This window comes from Ranitomeya variabilis, chromosome 3 (assembly GCF_051348905.1).
Source record: "Ranitomeya variabilis isolate aRanVar5 chromosome 3, aRanVar5.hap1, whole genome shotgun sequence".
Classification (NCBI taxonomy): domain Eukaryota; kingdom Metazoa; phylum Chordata; class Amphibia; order Anura; family Dendrobatidae; genus Ranitomeya; species Ranitomeya variabilis.
The window spans coordinates 432,548,614-432,567,877 of record NC_135234.1 but is presented as its reverse complement, the minus strand read 5'-3'; the positions used below and the strand labels follow the sequence as shown (position 1 = coordinate 432,567,877).

Here is a 19,264-nt window from a genome sequence, read left to right as displayed (position 1 = left end):
AGTCAATACTCCTGCTTTTGACAAACTTGTCTCATATCGGAGGTATTGCAAGAAGCAATGAAATGCTGTTGAAAGATGACATTGAAGAACAAGGAGACATTCTTCTATTTGCCTCAGCCATCCATCTATTAATCAATGTGTCCTACAAGTGAACTATTGGCATTCTTATCAGATCAGATGTCTTTATGGCGCTTTCCCAGAAATATCAGCAGTTGGGAGAATTACTGCAAAAAGTGCAGAAACTAGAGGCCTCGGAAAAATATTACACTACGGAGCAAGCATGGCTTTTTACTTGGAATGGGCCCTGCAGTCACTGTCAGACATGGAGGTAACTATCTGGCACTGAATTATTTATAGGGCCATAGTATCAATATGTTATAGGTTATTCATACACTTCTGGAGAGAAGACAACCGAAAAAATAAATTAATTAAAATAAATTTAAAAAAAAATGATTATGCAGCAGAGATAAGGGTTCATGGTTAATATTTGAGTGTACAAAACTTCATTTAACGAATTTGTATACCTGGAGTACTTAGATAATTATTAACAACTGTACTTCAAGGCGTTGTCTGGGAGCAAAGGAAAAAAAAAAAAAAGGAAAACAGCATAGAATGGAATATATATTTATATATATATATATATATATATATATATATATATATACACATATATATATACACATATATATATATATATACACATATATACATATATACACACACACACACACACACATACACATGCATGTATATACAGTACAGACCAAAAGTTTGGACACACCTCATTTCAAGATTTTTCTGTATTTTCATGACTATGAAAATTGTACATTCACACTGAAGGCATCAAAACTATAAATTAACATGTGGAATTATATACTTAAAGTGTGAAAACTGAAAATATGTCTTACATTCTAGGTTCTTCAAAGTAGCCACCTTTTGCTTTGATGACTGCTTTGCACACTCTTGGCATTCTCTTGATGACCTTCAAAAAGTAGTCACAGGAAATGGTTTTCACTTCACAGGTGTGCCCTGTCAGGTTTAATAAGTGGGATTTATTGCCTTATAACTGGGGTTGGTACCATCAGTTGTGCTGTGCAGAAGTCTGGTGGATACACAGCTGATAGTCCTACTGAATAGACTGTTAGAATTTGTATTATGGCAAGAAAAAAAGCAGCTAAGTAAAGAAAAAAAAGAGTGGCCATCATTACTTTAAGAAATGAAGGTCAGTCAGTCCGAAAAATTGGGAAAACTTTGAAAGTGTCCCCAAGTGCAGTGACAAAAACCATCAAGCACTACAAAGAAACTGGCTCACATGAGGACCGCCCCAGGAAAGGAAGACCAAGAGTCACCTCTGCTTCGGAGGATAAGTTTATCCGTGTCACCAGCCTCAGAAATCGCAGGTTAACAGCAGCTCAGATTAGAGACCAGGTCAATGCCACACAGAGTTCTAGCAGCAGACACACCTCTACAACAACTGTTAAGAGGAAACTTTGTGCAACAGGCCTTCATGGTAAAATAGCTGTTAGGAAACCACTGCTAAGGACAGGCAACAAGCAGAAGAGACTTGTTTGGGCTAAAGAACACAAGGAATGGACATTAGACCAGTGGAAATCTGTGCTTTGGTCTGATGAATCCAAATTTGAGATCTTTGGTTCCAACCACGGTGTCTTTGTACGATGCAGAAAAGGTGAACGGATGGACTCTACATGCCTGGTTCCCACCGTGAAGCATGGAGGAGGAGGTGTGATGGTGTGGGGGTGCTTTGCTGGTGACACTTTGGGATTAATTCAAAATTGAAGGCATATGGAACCAGTCTGGCTACCACAGCATCTTGCAGCGGCATGCTATTCCATCTGGTTTGTATTTAGTTGGACCATCATTTATTTTTCAACAGGACAATGACCCCAAACACACCTCCAGGCTGTGTAAGGGCTATTTGACTAAGAAGGAGAGTGCTACGCCAGATGACCTGGCCTCCACAGTCACCAGACCTGAACCCAATCGAGATGGTTTGGGGTGAGCTGGACCGCAGAGTGAAGGCAAAAGGCCAATAAGTGCTAAGCATCTCTGGGAACTTCTTCAAGATTGTTGGAAGACCATTCCCGGAGGCTACCTCGAAGCTCATCAAGAGAATGCCAAGAGTGTGCAAAGCATTCATCAAAGCAAAAGGTGGCTACTTTGAAGAACCTAGAATATAAGACATATTTTCAGTTGTTTCACACTTTTTTGTTAAGTATATAATTCCACATGTGTTAATTCATAGTTTTGATGCCTTCAGTGTGAATGTACAATTTTCATAGTCATGAAAATACAGAAAAATCTTTAAATGAGAAGGTGTGTCCAAACTTTTGGTCTGTACTTTTGTTATGTACCTTTGGCAAAATGGGTCAGAAGAGAGATTTGACGGGCTCTGAAAAGTCCAAAATTGTGAGATGTCTTGCGGAGGGATGCAGCAGTCTTGAAATTGCCAAACTTTTGAAGCGTGATCACCGAACAATCAAGTGTTTCATGGCAAATGGCCAACAGGGTCGCAAGAAGCGTGTTGGGCAAAAAAGGTGCAAAATAACTGCCCATGAATTGAGGAAAATCAAGCGTGAAGCTGCCAAGATGTCATTTGCCACCAGTTTTGCCATATTTCAGAGCTGCAACGTTACTGGAGTAACAAAAAGCACAAGGTGTGCGATACTCAGGGACATGGCCAAAGTAAGGAAGGCTGAAAAACGACCACCTTTGAACAAGAAAAAAAAGATAAAACGTCAAGACCGAGCCAAGAAATATCTTAAGACTGACTTTTCAAAGGTTTTATGGACTGATGAAATGAGAGTGACTCTGATGGGCCAGATGGATGGGCCAGAGGCTGGATCAGTAAAGGGCAGAGATGATGGACTTGTGGGACCTTTTCGGGTTGAGGATGGAGTGAAGCTTAACTCCCAGACCTACTGCCAGTTTCTGGAAGACAACTTCTTCAAGCAGTGGTACAGCAAGAGGTCGGTATCGTTCAAGAAAAACATGATTTTCATGCAGGACAATGCTCCATCACATGCCTCCAACTACTCCACAGCGTGGCTGGCCAGTAAAGGTCTCAAAGAAGAAAAAATAATGACATGGCCCCCTTGTTCACCTAATCTGAACCCCATAGAGAACCTGTGGTCCCTCATAAAATGTGAGATCTACAGGAAGGGAAAACAGTACACCTCTCGGAACAGTGTCTGGGAGGCTGTGGTAACTTCTACACGCAATGTTGATCGTAAACAGATCAAGCAACTGACAGAATCTATGGATGGAAGGCTGTTAGTGTCATGATAAAGAAAGATGGCTATATTGGTCACTAATTTTTTGGGGTTTTGTTTTTGCATGTCAGAAATGTTTATTCCTAAAATTTCTGCAGTTATATTGCTTTACCTGGTAAACAAGTGAGATGGGAATATATTTGGTTTTTATTAAGCTGCACAATAATTCTGCACAGTAATATTTACCTGCACAAACAGATATCCTCCTAATCCCAGCGGTCCTCCACTGCTGTTGGTTTGCATCTCTGCAGCTATGATGTCATGTACATTACCACTGCAGCCATTACCTGGCCTCATAAGCGATGCCTGCAGGTCAGGGACCACAGTTCCTTACTCAGAAACCAGCTGTTGAATTGATATGCAAATGAGGCAGAAGATCAATTTATAGATATGACACCACTGTCACACCAGCTCTATTCCCTGCCCAGCTCCACCATTTCCTGCTAGACTGACTGCTCCTTTGCCTGAAGTCACACAAAATTGAGGCCGATAGTTAGGCAGGACGACATGGTACAGGGAGAGGAACAGAGCTGATTTGACAGAGGTCTCAGATCTACAGCCCCATTTACCTAATAATTTTCATTTTGTGGTATGTTCACACGTGTTTATGCAGTATTTTTTCCCTGCAACAAAAACCAGTGGCAGGAAATTCACCGAGTATAAAATACACATTTTTTGTCATATTTTATGACCCCACAATCAGCTGTTATCTATGAGAACATCTAGCAGTAAGGGTAGAGACAATCAATGGCCAACGTGCTGACCAAAAAGCTGAAGAAAGATGTCCAAAAACTCAGTATTACAGCAAAGTAGAGTTTACAAATGACTCTTAGCTGCAAAACTGTACAATTGGGGTTAGGGTTAGGGTTAACCCTAACCCTAACCCTAACTAGAAGAGAAATTAACCATAGTTTTGTGGTAAAATGTTATGTTGGTGCAGTTTTAATCCAATCCACACCAAAAGGGTACTCCTCATAAATGTTGCCTAATCAGACCAAGAGAGGAGGATCCCGAATAGTGGTATTCTTGTTTCAACTTAGAATTCCATAGTAAAGTATATGAAAATTTATTTTCTAAACTTGTAAACTTTAATAGGCACAAGTTTACCTCCAGCAGAAAACACATTTGTTAGCACATGCCAAACTGGGAGTAGTTTCCATACACCTGTGACTTTCAATGCCATAAAATGTGTGCTTGTAACAGCCGCCTCTTCCTCGCAGCATCGACTAGGAGAGAAGACAAGCAAAGTTCAGTAATACTTTCCCAAAATGTTAGCATCTAACAAAAGAAAAATGGCAAGTTTCAATACAAAGCTCTAATGATGCATTTGCCAAGCATAACCATCAGACCCCTCATTACAAGAAAATAAAAGCTTTTATTTTTCTATTTTAAAGCAGGCTCTGGTCACATCAAAGCAGAGTTTTCGGCTCATGCCAATATAAAAATAAACATTACACATACACAAATGGAACGCCCACCAGGGCCGTGGGATACTCGGTACCGCGTGCGGTACTTAAAGGAATGTGTCACGGTGGCAACCACCCGGTCCATGGCCCTGGGCACCCATGTTAAAGGGAAGGTCTTTAAAGGGGTTTTTGAAATAAAGTTTGTGACGCCACCTGTGGTATTCGGTCAGGGATGACCAATGCTGCTTAAAGTGGTCCTCTGGGGTGATGTTATGGCAGCCAGATGGTATAACTTCCCACAGGTGAAGTAGGTCCCCAGGGCTCCCGGTGAATAGATGGAAGATGGTGAGTGGTGCAGTAAAGAACGAAGGACACAGTTGTGCAGTCTTTTTACCTTGTTTACTGATGGTAGCAGGTAGCCACAGTCCAGGCAGGGTCCGGCCGGCTTGGAAGCGAGTTCAGAGTTCAGCTTTATCAGGTGGAGTTAAAAGCCTTCCTTCTAGCACTGTGTTGTTATAGTCCCTTACTGCCTATGGCTTTGTAGCAAGGTCCTCAGTTCTCTCTGTCCTTTGTTGAAGTGGGACACAAACCTGTATGACAGGTGGCTCGAGCCTTTTTACAGGGTCTCTATCTTGACCCGGGCTCTATGTGTCACTGTGCCTCCTGGGTATTAGGGCGGACAGGTTACATGTAGTCTAGCTGTCCTTCCGGTTTCTGCTGTGCCTCCTAGAGTACGACACAACCTCGGTCTTCCTGTTACCGGTATCTGCGCTCTATCAGGGATCTAGCCCAGTCGCAGCTATTCTCCCGTGTTGTCACTGTCCTGTGCTTCGCTCTCCGGCACGTTCACTAAAAGCTGTTCTCCCTTCTGTATTTCGCTATCTAGGAGCTATAGCACCTCAGGCAGTACAGCCCCTCACTCGTTCTTCTGCCTCAGACTGCTCCAATCTGCTGTCTGGCACCAACTCTCTAACTCATCCTAACTGCCTAGCAACTGCCTAGCAACGAACTCCTCCTCTCGACCAGAGAGAGCAGCTCCCCTGAAGTCAGGTGTAGAGCTCCCCCGTCCGGCCTGAAGTCAAAATGGTGTTGTATGTGCTAATTACCTGTTAAAGGGAATCCTCCATCGCTTCCAAGCCTGACATCACTCTCCCCGTGAGGAAAGCAATGCCACTGTGACAACCAGGACCTTGGGGCGTCACACTTGTAGATAAATCATCTAGGTTTATCGATCTATCTACAGTGGGTATTAAAAGTCTACACTTCCTTGAAAAAAATGACAGGTTTTTGTCATGCAAAAAATAATACCAACAAGAATAATTTCAGAACTATTTCCACCTCCAATGTCCCCCTGCAAGCTATATAAATTAATTGAAAAAAATATATTTTGTAGGGTGGAAATAAAAACAACAAAACTAAAATAATGTGGTTGCATAAGTGTGAACACCCTCTAAATGGAGACATGGGTATGCTCATAATTAGGAAATCAAATTTAAAGTCATGTTAAATTGTAGTCAGCACACAGCTACCACCATTTCAAGTGAAATACTCCATATAAAGTTTAGCTGTTCTAGTAGGAGTTTCCAGACGTTTTCTTTCTTGCATCTTACAGCAAAAGCCATGGTCTGTGAACAGGTTACAACACAGCAAAAGGGATCTTATTGCTGCTATGAGACAGAATGGTGACCTTTTATCCCAAGGCATTATACTATAGAACACAATGAAGACTTAACCAGAAGTGGCTTAGATTTGGCACCAAAGTGAAATTACCTAGAATATTATGTCCCTCAAAAATTGATGAAAAGAAAAATAAAACTGGTTGAGAAGGCGATCTAAAGGCTTACTTACAGCAACATGAAAGGAGCTGCAGGAATTCCTGGCATAAACTGGTTGTATACTGCATGTGACAAAAACCTCCCATATTCCTCATATCTTTGGCCTGTGGGGTAGGATGGCAAAGCGGAACCCTTTTCTTACAAAGAAGAACATCCAAGCAAACATCACCCTACATCAATTAATGCATTTAACCCGGAAGTATCGCTGGTAATGCCAGCTTCTCCGGGAGGGCTCCCTGCAGCACGGCGCTTTCTAATCGCGGCAGCACCAGGTATGGCGGCGCCAGGCCATTTATTTGGTCCCCCTGTCTTCTAATCATACATTCAGGACTTCTCATTTAATTGGTACCACCTTTATTCCCTGCAGCGCTTCCCACATCAGCGAGTAGCTCGCCTGTCCACAGCGCTTCCTCTTTTTTCTGCCTAAGGTAACGTGTCCTTGTATCTAGTGCTCATCATGGGTCCTCATTAGTACCTCCTGGAAATTACCCTCACCGGCCACATATTATCTCCCCTGTTTTAGGCCGTACTACACCTCCTGGACCCGGTCTGGTATTGGAACCTCTTGTAGGCCCATTCAGACACGTTGTGTATTCCAGGTACTTATACCACACTACTTGTGTATGGGGGGGACTGTTCTCGCCTACCCTCGTCATACCACCAGGGGTTTGATAGCCACATTACCCACCATAACCCTGTGGCAGCTTAGATGGTCACTCTTCAGGGTCACCACTTATCAGGGTGACCTTATGCTATACTCTAGCACCTACTCTCAATTTTGGCAGCTTGATATCTGTACATACCTTCACGTGCTGTCTGATGTTATCACATACGTTATGCATCTGTGTTCTTGTATTTTAGGCAGCTTACCCCGCATGATCCTGGGGCATTTTTTCACCAATAACTCCCCACTCTGACGGGCCACCACCTAGGCCTAAGCATGGTGATCTGATCGTAATCTTTTCATCAACACATTCACAGATCGCGGTATCTCTACTATGAAACTCACCACTCACGTTTCACCAAATCAGGATTCACCGAAGTCCGTCACCATTGTTGTTTTCTGTGGTAAATCCTACCAATGATGTGTGGTTTTTTGTGTCTTAGATTTCCAAAGAGAATGCATTGTAACTCTGATGTGCATCATGTTTTTTGCAATTTTGTCTCTAAAAAAATCCTTTTTGTATTTTTTTGTATATATGTATTGCAGTGTTCAAAAAATCCTGTCTGATGAAGGTCCTATGTTGGGACCGAAAACGTTCATGTTGAACTGGATGCACTGAATAAATCATGTTTTACTTCACCACAAAGCTCTCCTGAGTGCCAAGTATATTATTGCTTATCACCCTACATCAAGTCTGCCAAAAGCATCTGTGAAAACGTGATAAGATCGGCAGAGACCAAGGTTTAACTTTTTGTCCATACTTACAAATGGTGTATTTGATGTAAAGCCATCACTTCGCATCACCAAAAGAATACAATACACACAGTGAAGAACAGTGGAGGCAAAATTATGCTTTGGGTGAGTTTTTCAGTAGCTGGAATTGGGGCTTTAGTCAAGGTGGAGGAAATTATTAACAGTTCATAATTTCAGTAAATTTTGCATCAAAACTTTCCAGCCTCTGCTTTCATCACAATGACCCTAAGCACACCTCCAAATGCAACAATAGAAGGGCATCGCTAGAATAAGAGCAGAGCATTGAAATGGCCAGCCAGAGTTCAAACTTGAATCAAATTGAAAAACTGAGGGTTTCCCCAAGTAGGGGATGCTCTCTCAATCTGACAGACTTGGAGAGCTACATAACCAAAAATCCAATCGTGGACTAGCCACCTCAGAAATCAAATGTTTATACAAAAACACCACACCAATTGTAGGTGAATAAGAGGCATAGGCAAATGCATAAAATTTACATATATACTTTATTTAAACATATATAAAACACAAAACTAGGAGACTCATAAAATACCAATGGCAGACAGAGCAAGAAAAATATATTAGCGCTGTTGCAGAAAACCTGTACCACATTACTGCTGGTCGCAATACATATTCAAAGACTGCATTATGACTCATACAAGGGTCTATGAAAGCAGAATATATTGCTAGGAAGAAACTTCTTCACCATACTGAAATGCAATCAATGCCTCAATCATATCTTGCCATACACATAGTGTTTAAATGCAGGCAATAAATAAGGCGATCCTCCTATTGATGTCATATATATGGAATTTAATAGTGGTGACAGAAGAAACAAATGCAACCAAGTAACCTATTTACTCACATAAGTATAAATCCTGCTCCGAGTGACCATCAGTAACCCCGACAGCGCCGTTTCGCCATAGTGGCTTCCTCAAATAGGGGCATGCGGAGCAGGATTTATACTTATGTGAGTAAATAGGTTACTTGGTTGCATTTGTTTCTTCTGTCACCACTATGAAATTCCATATATAGGACACCAATAGGAGGATCGCCTTATTTATTGCCTGCATTTAAACACTATGTGTATGGCAAGATATGATTGAGGCATTGATTGCATTTCAGTATGGTGAAGAAGTTTCTTCCTAGCAATATATTCTGCTTTCATAGACCCTTGTATGAGTCATAATGCAGTCTTTGAATATGTATTGCGACCAGCAGTAATGTGGTACAGGTTTTCTGCAACAGCGCTAATATATTTTTCTTGCTCTGTCTGCCATTGGTATTTTATGAGTCTCCTAGTTTTGTGTTTTATATATGTTTAAATAAAGTATATATGTAAATTTTATGCATTTGCCTATGCCTCTTATTCACCTACAATTGGTGTGGTGTTTTTGTATAAAGACTTGGAGAGCTACTGCAGGGAAGAATGGGTAAAGAATGCCAATTGTAGATGTGCCATGCCGATGTGCCACTCCTACCCAAAAAAAAAAAAAGACTGAATGCCGTCATAAATTCAAAGGGTACTTCAAGAAAGTACTAGTATAAGGCCGAAGCCATACTAAACGTATGAAAAATCAGTCGAGTCTCCCTGCCGAGAGTCGCACGAGTGTTCTCCGTATGGTCATCTGTGTGCAATGCGTTTGTAATGCTATTTTCTCCCACCCATGTATCCGTATGACATCCGTATGGCTTTACATTTCTCACTGCTTTTCCCCCATTAAATTTAATGGATCAATGGGCTAAAATGAGGTATTTGTCGCAAGCTAGACGGATGGTCCGTGTGGTGTCAGAGTTTTTCCTCACACCCATAGGCTTACATTGGCGAGACTTTGACGATATACGCGAACAATCGCAGCATGCTGCCATTTCTCTTGCACGCTAAATACACCTGAGGAAAAAATACAGTGATGTGAGCTGCTCCATAGATTAACACTGGGCCGAGTATTTTCTAGCATAGCACTCATCCATATTCTACGGTAGTGTGACGCTGGCCTAAGGGTGTGCATATTAAAAGAAACACTTTTCTTTCTTTTTCTACCTAAAAAGATTTCAGTTTATTAATCAAGATTATGGATGACATTAATAGTGGAAGATACTGAAGTTATTCTTTGGTAGGATTTCTTTACATGACAAAAACTGGTATTTTAACCAGGAGTGTGTAGCCTTTTTAATCCACTCTATCCAGTTATATGAGTAGAGGACTCTGATGTGATGTTAGCAAAGCCTAACAGTTCTGCTTTGGAAAAACTTCTCTAGTCCACAGAGACTCTATGTAACACTGTTTAGATTGTCAGTAAAAACAGCATCCTTTTACAATTAACATCCTAACCACCCAACATTTACAAAATTTAGATGCACATTACCTAAGGCTAAGGAATAGTGAAAATAAGTATATATGCTTTTATTAGCCCCAGTACAAGACTATTTGATTTACAGATCTCCAAATTTATACAAGTAACAAAATTCACACAATGGCAATGACAGGAATGCTAATGGCGAGATCAAACATTGCAATATAAAAATGTAATCCGGTTAGAAGAGCTCGTTTAAGGTCTTCATAAGTAGGGAGAGGTTCACAAGTCTCTGGTCTGGCAGGTACGAGCTATGGATGTGTCCATTGGACCAAGATCTTGCAAACATTTTTGCTCAACTCTAGTATATGTTACTTAAAAATGTGTTACTGTACGACTTGATTACAACAAAATACCTTTGTCCACCGGCAAAGCTTAACACCCGAATGGCTTCCAATTAGCCTGTAACCTGGAAAGCAAAAGAGAGAATTGTAATCTAATGGATAACCAGGCTCTAAGCAGCTACTACAGGCTGGCAAGGTCAATCAATTATCCTGGAACTTTCATCTCTCCTCTTCTGATTCCAACTGCAGAGCTCTTGGATTTATAAGCGATACAATTCTCTCCCATTAATGTAATGTCGAAGATATAAACAAGGCAGGGGATGGTTAAAAAGGGACATGCAGAAGAACGTTTATGGAAGTGTCAAAATGAAAAGTTATTAGTCATGGACCAAAATGAGTTATCAAAATCAGCATATCATTACACAACTTATTAATCATATGATTAACAAACGATAATTTCACGAAAAGTAAAGCGACTCGGAGGAAAAGAGCTGGTGGCACTTTCCCGCAGCTTCATTACTTATTATAATTCATGAACAGCATGTCTCGCCAATTTAAGTACAGAGTAGATCTAATTAACAGGCCGTGCATAAAAAGCTAACATCTGGATGTAAAACTTCAGCGACAGCGGTCTTTATAGTAAGAAATGCCTGGTGTTATTTATACGGCACTGACATTTACAGATCTCCTTAAAGGTTACTTCCATTTAAATAAAAAAGATATAATAAGAGGAATATCATTATTTAACCAAATATTAGTTAATGGGTCCTTCCCTGATACAGGAAACGTGTCATCAAGGATCCAAGGTCAACACAGTATTTATAATGATATTTATGACACAGGTTACATCCAGTCCGACCTCGATCGCATACAGGGCTAGGCAACTGCTGTTCTTACTCATGAAAAAGAAGGGACACTGAGCAGTCATCTCCAATTTTATGTATACTTACCTATACCCATATATATTAATTATGGAAACATTTACAGCACATCCTGCATTGTATTACTGTACCCAATCCTTCTACCGTATATTTCAAAACGCTCTTTTTCGGTGATTACTTTGTATGTCTGTTCATACTGCAACCACACACACACACAAGGAAAAATGACCTGTAGGTGGCACCACACTACCCCATACATACTACCACAAGGCTGAAACCAATCCTAACATTTGCCTTGGGGGCTTTCCAGCTTGCCGAATTCCATGCCCAGCCGATTTCAGGCAGGTACATATAAAATATTTGCTACATATGTGGAAGTAGAATAAAAGTAAAACTTTACCTGTTAAAGACTTCAGCTTTAAAACTGAAGATATAAATGAATGCAGCCTAAAAGGGACTGGACAGGTTCTGAACCATCAGGTTTTTCATATTATTGGATAGTCATTCAAAAGTCTATCTTCCTTCTAAGGTAGCAGCTTTTTGGTGACCTGGAGTCACCTCTGGTTCCAAGAAAAAACTGCAGCGTTGACATAAGGCTACTTTCACACTAGCGTTAACTGCAATACGTCGCAAATGCGTTGTTTTGCAAAAAAAAACGCATCCTGCAAAAGTGCTTGCAGGATGCGTTTTTTCAGCATTGACTAACATTAGCGACGCATTTGCGACGCATTGCCACACGTCGCAACCGTCGTGCGACGGTTGCGCCGTGCTGTGGCGGACCGTCGGGACCAAAAAACGTTACATGTAACGTTTTTTGCTCCCGACGGTCCGTTTTTTCCAACCGCGCATGCGCGGCCGGAACTCCGCCCCCACCTCCCCGCACCTCACAATGGGGCAGCGGATGCGCTGGAAAAATGCATCCGCTGCACCCGTTGTGCGGCGGAGACAACGCTAGCGTCGGGGACCTCGGCCCGATGCACAGCGACGGGCCGAGCCCGACGCTAGTGTGAAAGAAGCCTAACTCAGACTGTACATTGTTTCCCGATGGGAGAGATTGGTGGAAACAACCTTGCAAAAATTGAAGAAAAAAATCCAACCGTAGGGGGAAAAAAAAGGTACAATAAAATGCAGATATTACTTCTTTTTTTTTTTAACCCCTTTACCCCCAAGGGTGGTTTGCACGTTAATGACCAGGCCAATTTTCACAATTCTGACCACTGTCCCTTTATGAGGTTATAACTCTGGAACGCTTCAACGGATCCTGGTGATTCTGACACTGTTTTCTCGTGACATATTGTACTTCATGATAGTGGTAAAATTTCTTTGATATTACCTGCGTTTATTTGTGAAAAAACAGAACTTTGGCGAAAATTTAGAAAATTTCGCAATTTTCCAACTTTGAATTTTTATGCAATTAAATCACAGAGATATGTCACACAAAATACTTTATAAGTAACATTTCTCACATGTCTACTTTACATCAGCACAATTTTGGAACCAACTTTTTTTTTGTTAGGGAGTTATAAGGGTTAAAAGTTGACCAGCAATTTCTCATTTTTACAACACCATTTTTTTTTTAGGGACCACATCTCATTTGAACTCATTTTGAGGGGTCTATATGATAGAAAATAACCAAGTGTGACACCATTCTAAAAACTGCACCCCTCAAGGTTCTCAAAACCACATTCAAGAAGTTTATTAACCCTTCAGGTGTTTCACAGGAATTTTTCGAATGTTTAAATAAAAATGAACATTTAACTTTTTCACAAAAAATTTACTTCAGCTCCAATTTGTTTTATTTTACCAAGGGTAACAGGAGAAAATGGACCCCAAAACTTGTTGTACAATTTGTCCTGAGTACGCCGATACCCCATATGTGGGGGTAAACCACTGTTTGGGCGCATGGCAGAGCTCGGAAGGGAAGGAGCGCCATTTGACTTTTCAATGCAAAATTGACAGGAATTGAGATGGGACGCCATGTTGCGTTTGGAGAGCCCCTGATATGCCTAAACATCGAAACCCCCACAAGTGACACCATTTTGGAAAGTAGACCCCCTAAGGAACTCATCTAGATGTGTTGTGAGAGCTTTGAACCCCCAAGTGTTTCACTACAGTTTATAACGCAGAGCCGTGAAAAAAAAAAATCCTTTTTTTTCCACAAAAATTATTTTTTAGCCCCCAGTTTTGTATTTTTTCAAGGGTAACAGTTGAAATTAGACCCCAAAAGTTGTTGTCCAATTTGTCCTGAGTACGCTGATACCCCATATATGGGGGGGAACCACCGTTTGAGCACATGACAGAGCTCGGAAGGGAAGGAGCGTCATTTGGAATGCAGACTTAGATGAATTGGTCTGCAGGCGTCACATTGCGTTTGCAGAGCCCCTAATGTACCTAATTGTCCAATGTGTCCGGAGTACGTTGATACCCCATATGCTGGGGTAAACCCCTGTTTGGGCGCACGGGAGAGCTCAGAATGGAAGGGACACAGTTTTACTTTTTCAACGCAGAATTGGCTGGAATTGAGATCGGACGCCATGTCGCGTTTGGAGAGCCCCTGATGTGCCTAAACAGTGGAAACCCCCCAATTATAACTAAAACCCTAATCCAAACACATCCCTAACCCTAATCCCAATGGTAACCCTAACCACACCCCTAACCCTGACGCACCCCTAACCCTAATCCAAACCCTATTCCCAACCGTAAATGTAATCCAAACCCTAACCCTAACTTTAGCCCCAACCCTAACTGTAGCCTTAACCCTAGCCCCAACCCTAACCCTAACCCTAGCGGGAAAATAGAAATAAATACTTTTTTTTATTTTTTTTATTTTTTGCTAACTAAGGGGGTGATGAAGGGGGGTTTGATTTACTTTTACAGCGGGTTTTTTAGCGGATTTTTAATTTTTATGATTGGCAGCCATTACACACTGTAAGACGCTTTTTATTGCAAAAAATATTTTTTGCGTTACCACATTTTGAGAGCTATAATTTTTCCATATTTTGGTCCACAGAGTCATGTGAGGTCTTGTTTTTTGCGGGACGAGTTGACGTTTTTATTGGTAACATTTTCGGGCACGTGACATTTTTTGATCGCTTTTTATTTCGATTTTTGTGAGGCAGAATGACCAAAAACCAGCTATTCATAAATTTCTTTTGGGGGAGGCGTTTATACCGTTCCACGTTTGGTAAAATTGATAAAGCAGTTTTATTTTTCGGGTCAGTACGATTACAGCGATACCTCATTTATATCATTTTTATGTTTTAGCGCTTTTATACGATAAAAACTATTTTATAGAAAAAATATTATATTATATATATAAATTTTTTTCCTACTATATGCCTTTTTGTACTGAATTGTCAACTTACTACACTTAATTTCATACTGCAAAATAAAAAAAAATTGCTTCAACAATGGGTGCAAAATGAGCACATACACCATAGATTCTAATAGTGCATTTTATCAAGAAGCACGGTGCAACAAAAAAGGTTAGCAAAAGACTAAACTAAGAACGAAGACCACTGATCTATGCTGAGAAAATATATCTACCCAGTAGTTTATAAGACAAGGCATTTACATCCTCTCTGGCAACAGGCTGATTTACCAGACATCCTTAACGCATGGCATATCTGCTAGCTACCAGGGCTGTGGAGTCTGAGTCGGTGTCATTTTGGTAGAGTCGGTATAATATGGACCGACTCCTAAAATATATAATAAATGTAATTGAGATGATGAACACAGAGATGTATGTGTGTCACTGATTATATATATATATATATTATATATATATTATATATACGGTATATATATTAAAAAAAAAACGCATTTATTGTGCAAGATCATCGGCCTGCCTAAATGGGCCCTTATTCATGATCATGCTGCAAAACAGACAATACAACTAACTTGTCTGGGTTAACATTCAGTAATCCTAAAAGATTTGCAAGTGATAATAGTGTCTACAATACAACTAACAACCATTTCTTTTATTCATCAACCAAAACTGTTCAGATGGATTTTCTATTCAGTCGATAATAAAGCAGATAATTAGAAGAGTCTGTACAGTGTAATAATGGACACCACAAGGCACATGGGGGACACACTGCAAAACTTCAGTATACTTAGTCCATACTTTTCTTAATTAAGAATATAGCAAAGAGGGTGCTTGAACAATGTTTTTAATCCATGTTTCACATTAAATAAAGAGGATACAAGAGTTCATTAAAAAAAATTATCTACCACCGTCCATCACACACAAACTGTTCTGCTACAGAAAAGGTACTTAAATCTTAAAATAAAATTGTGCTGCCATATTCTGCCAAAATACAGATAACTGTCCATTTCCCCACTTATTTTTCGCATCAAATAAATTAAGGTTCTTATATTATAAGCAGTGGACCAATACATTTAAAATCATTTAACATACTATATGCTAAAATATTTACAGAGTAGCTTAAAACAAAAGCTTTTAAAAATTATTTTATTACCGGTATATTTTAATTTATTTTTCTTACACATTGTCCCACAGGATTTTATGCACGTTTTTGAAAGAAACAGTCTTGTAGAATTTTCACTGAAATTTATTTATTTTTTTCCTGTTTTGGGATTAGTCTTAATCTAAGTGCAGACTAATGGAATTATACCATAAAACAAAAATATTTATCACCCATAAGCCACATTCACACATTCAGTATTTGGTCAGTATTTTACATCAGTATTTGTAAGCCAAAACCAGGAGTGGGTGATAAATACAGAAGTGGTGATGTGTTTCTATTATACTTTTCCTCCGATTGTTCCTTTCCTGGTTTTGGCTTACAAATACTGAACGTGGCCATATCTTGAGAATGACGTCCTAGACTCACCCCCAAGTCCTTCTCACTGCATGTTTACAGCAAGCTGGAGTTTGATTGACGTGGCAGTTCTACATGCACCTTGGCAATGCATTCAATTCTGTTTTGTGGCACATGCGCCACTACTGCTCTATCTAAGGCTAGGTTCACATTGCGTTAGGGCAATCCGTTTAGCGCTAGCGGATTGCGCTAACGCAATGTTTATTTAGGGGCCACGTTAGGGGTCGCGGTAACGTCCCCGCTCTCGCAGATCCCCTATCTGCGAGAGCGGGGAACGGACCTCGGGCGCGCCACGGACGCTGCAAGCAGCGTCCGAGGCGCGCCACAGAAGAACGGCACATCGCTAGCGCGAGCCGAAAAAGCCACGTGCTAGCGATGCGCTACAGGGAAACTTCACATTGCTGTCAATGGGTGCGCTAACGGACCCGTTGCACGGCGTTAATTGCGACATTTTCGCCGTGCAACCCTGTCCGTTAGCGTGCACACATTAACGCAATGTGAACCTAGCCTAAATTCCTCATCGCAATCGTGCAGCAAGTTGCAACAATCAGAGGTGGGAAACCCTGTATAAGTGACTGGTGGGAATCTTGGTGGCAATCGCACATTTATACCCAATCTTGTGGCATTACCCCTTTAAAAAGATGAGTAAGAAACATTCTAAAACAGACATTACTTATCGGTTAAATCCACTCATGGCCAAGCCCCACTGCTTTGGTGATCATGTATTGTTCATTCCACCATGCTATGGCCAGCGAAAAAAAGCACCCCTAAGCCTAGTGATGGGCTGCAGTGTTCAAATGAACAAAGTCTTGCACTGCATGAAACCCCAGAACATTAGTGGATTTAATGGGTAAGTAATGACAATTTATTTTTACTAAATTCCCTACTCTTGGCCAACTTTCTTATAATCAAAAAAAAATCCCTGAAGCACTTTTCTGACATAGGAGCTATTGTGTCATCCTATGACGGGTACTGGCATATACGGCAAATCTTGATTTTTCCAAAGCGTTTGATACCGTGCCACACAAGAGGTTGGTACACAAAATGAGAATGCTGGGTCTGGGGAAAAATGTGTGTAAATGGGTAAGTAAATGGCTTAATGATAGAAAGCAGAGGGTGGTTATAAATGGTATATTCTCTAACTGGGTCGCTGTGACCAGTGGGGTATTAACGATCTGGTAAAAGCTTTACACAGTAAAATATCAATATTTGCAGATGATACAAAACTATGTAAAGCAGTCAATACAAGAGAAGATAGTATTCTGTTACAGGTGGATCTGGATAAGTTAAAACTTGTGCAGAAAGGTGTCAGATGCGGTTTAACAATGATTATTGTAAGGTTATACACATGGGAAGAAGGAATCAATGTCACCATTACACACTGAACGGGAAACCACTGGGTAAATCTGACAGGGAGAAGGACTTGGGGATCCTAGTTAATGATAAACTTACCTGGAGCAGCCAGTGCCAGACAGCAGCTGCCAATGCAAACAGGATCATGGGGTGCATTAAAAGAGGTCTGGATACACATGAGGAGAGCATTATACTGCCTCTGTACAAATCCCTGGTTAGACCCCACCTTGAGTACTGTGTACAGTTTTGGGAAACCGGTGCTCAGGAAGAAAATAATGGAACTAAAGGAAGGAGGGCTGCTTTCAGATCATTGAGGATCTAGGGTAAAGATTTAAAAGCCTCTACACGGCGACTCAGTTGATCCCATAGGTTTTCTATATTTTCTATGGGATTCAGTTCTGAGGAAAGTGTAGGCCACTGCACATGAGGTACTGCAGCAGATGTTCCCTAATGATACGACCTCGATAAGCTGGAGCATTGTCATCCATTGTCATCGATGAAGATAAAATTAGGCCTGTGTTGCTCACGCAGAGGCACTGACTGGATTTATCATGATATTCAAGTAATAGGGGCTTATCACTGTACCAATCACAAAGTGTAGGCCAGTTCTGTATTGACTAGACACAGCTGCCCACACTAACACCACCACCAAATGCTTGTCTGGTAAGCATAGTGGTTGATGCATAACGCTCTCCTTGACATCTCCAATATCATTGGCGGCTATCATTTCTGCTGAGCGTAAATCGACTTTCATCAGTGAACAACACAGAGACCCACTAGTCCTTTGGCCAGCATGGATGCTCCATGGCCCATGCAAGACGATGGTCGTGTGGTTATTTCCCACCCTTGCAGATCATCTAGCAGGCAGACCACGCTGATGTAAAATGGTTTTGAATGGTTGACATGACACCTGGGTGCTTGTCATCCCCCTTAAAACATGCCTGGAGTTGTGTGGTATTCATCATCTGATTCTGAAGGTTGTTGTTCACAATGAAGCAGCTATCAGCGTGGTATGTGGCCAAATGATGTCCACTTCTCTGCCTTTCTGTGACTCTTCCAGTCTTTCTCTCTGTTGCAGCCTGCTGATGACTGACACTCTAAGCTCAGTGGGCACTTCTATCTGAGAACATCCTGCTTAAAGCCTCACAATGGTGAGGTACTTTTTCACCAATTGTTAGGTTTAGTCTTGTCCTCATCATGCTATTCATTTTGACATCATGAGACCAACTACTTTAAATATCAATTCTAATTGAACCCTGAAAATTAATGGGTGATTCATGGATCAAAACACCTGTTGTGAATTTTGCCTTTAAGCCCCTTGTTAGAGAGCAAGTTATGCAAAACGTACTGAAACACTGAACAGTTGGACATGTGCATTCAAAAGTTTAGAGAAGGGTCACATAAGCTCACCTGAAAAGGTTGGAGTACATTTTAGGTTCATCCTGAAATTTTGCACAAAAGCCAAATATCCCAAAGTTTTAGTGAGTAGTGTAATTTATTAATTATATCACATGAATGAAAGTCAGCTATAGTGCACTGAGGGTTTTTTAAGTTTTGGAGAAAAAAAATACTATCATCATTGGGGGGTTTGTAAAATAAAACT

General features: G+C 40.8%; 1 protein-coding gene across 1 annotated transcript in view; it reads right to left on the bottom strand.

Annotated features, from left to right (window-relative positions):
• The window catches only part of LOC143816258 (S-adenosyl-L-methionine-dependent tRNA 4-demethylwyosine synthase TYW1-like), a 284,094-nt gene that overhangs the window by 139,378 nt on the left and 125,452 nt on the right, over positions 1-19,264 (bottom strand). The window contains exons 9-10 of the mRNA XM_077296426.1: positions 10,656-10,708; positions 4,398-4,516 (exon numbers count right to left, since the gene is read on the bottom strand). Of these exons, the coding sequence (XP_077152541.1) occupies positions 4,398-4,516; positions 10,656-10,708 (172 nt within the window). The remainder of the gene's footprint in view (positions 1-4,397; positions 4,517-10,655; positions 10,709-19,264) is intronic.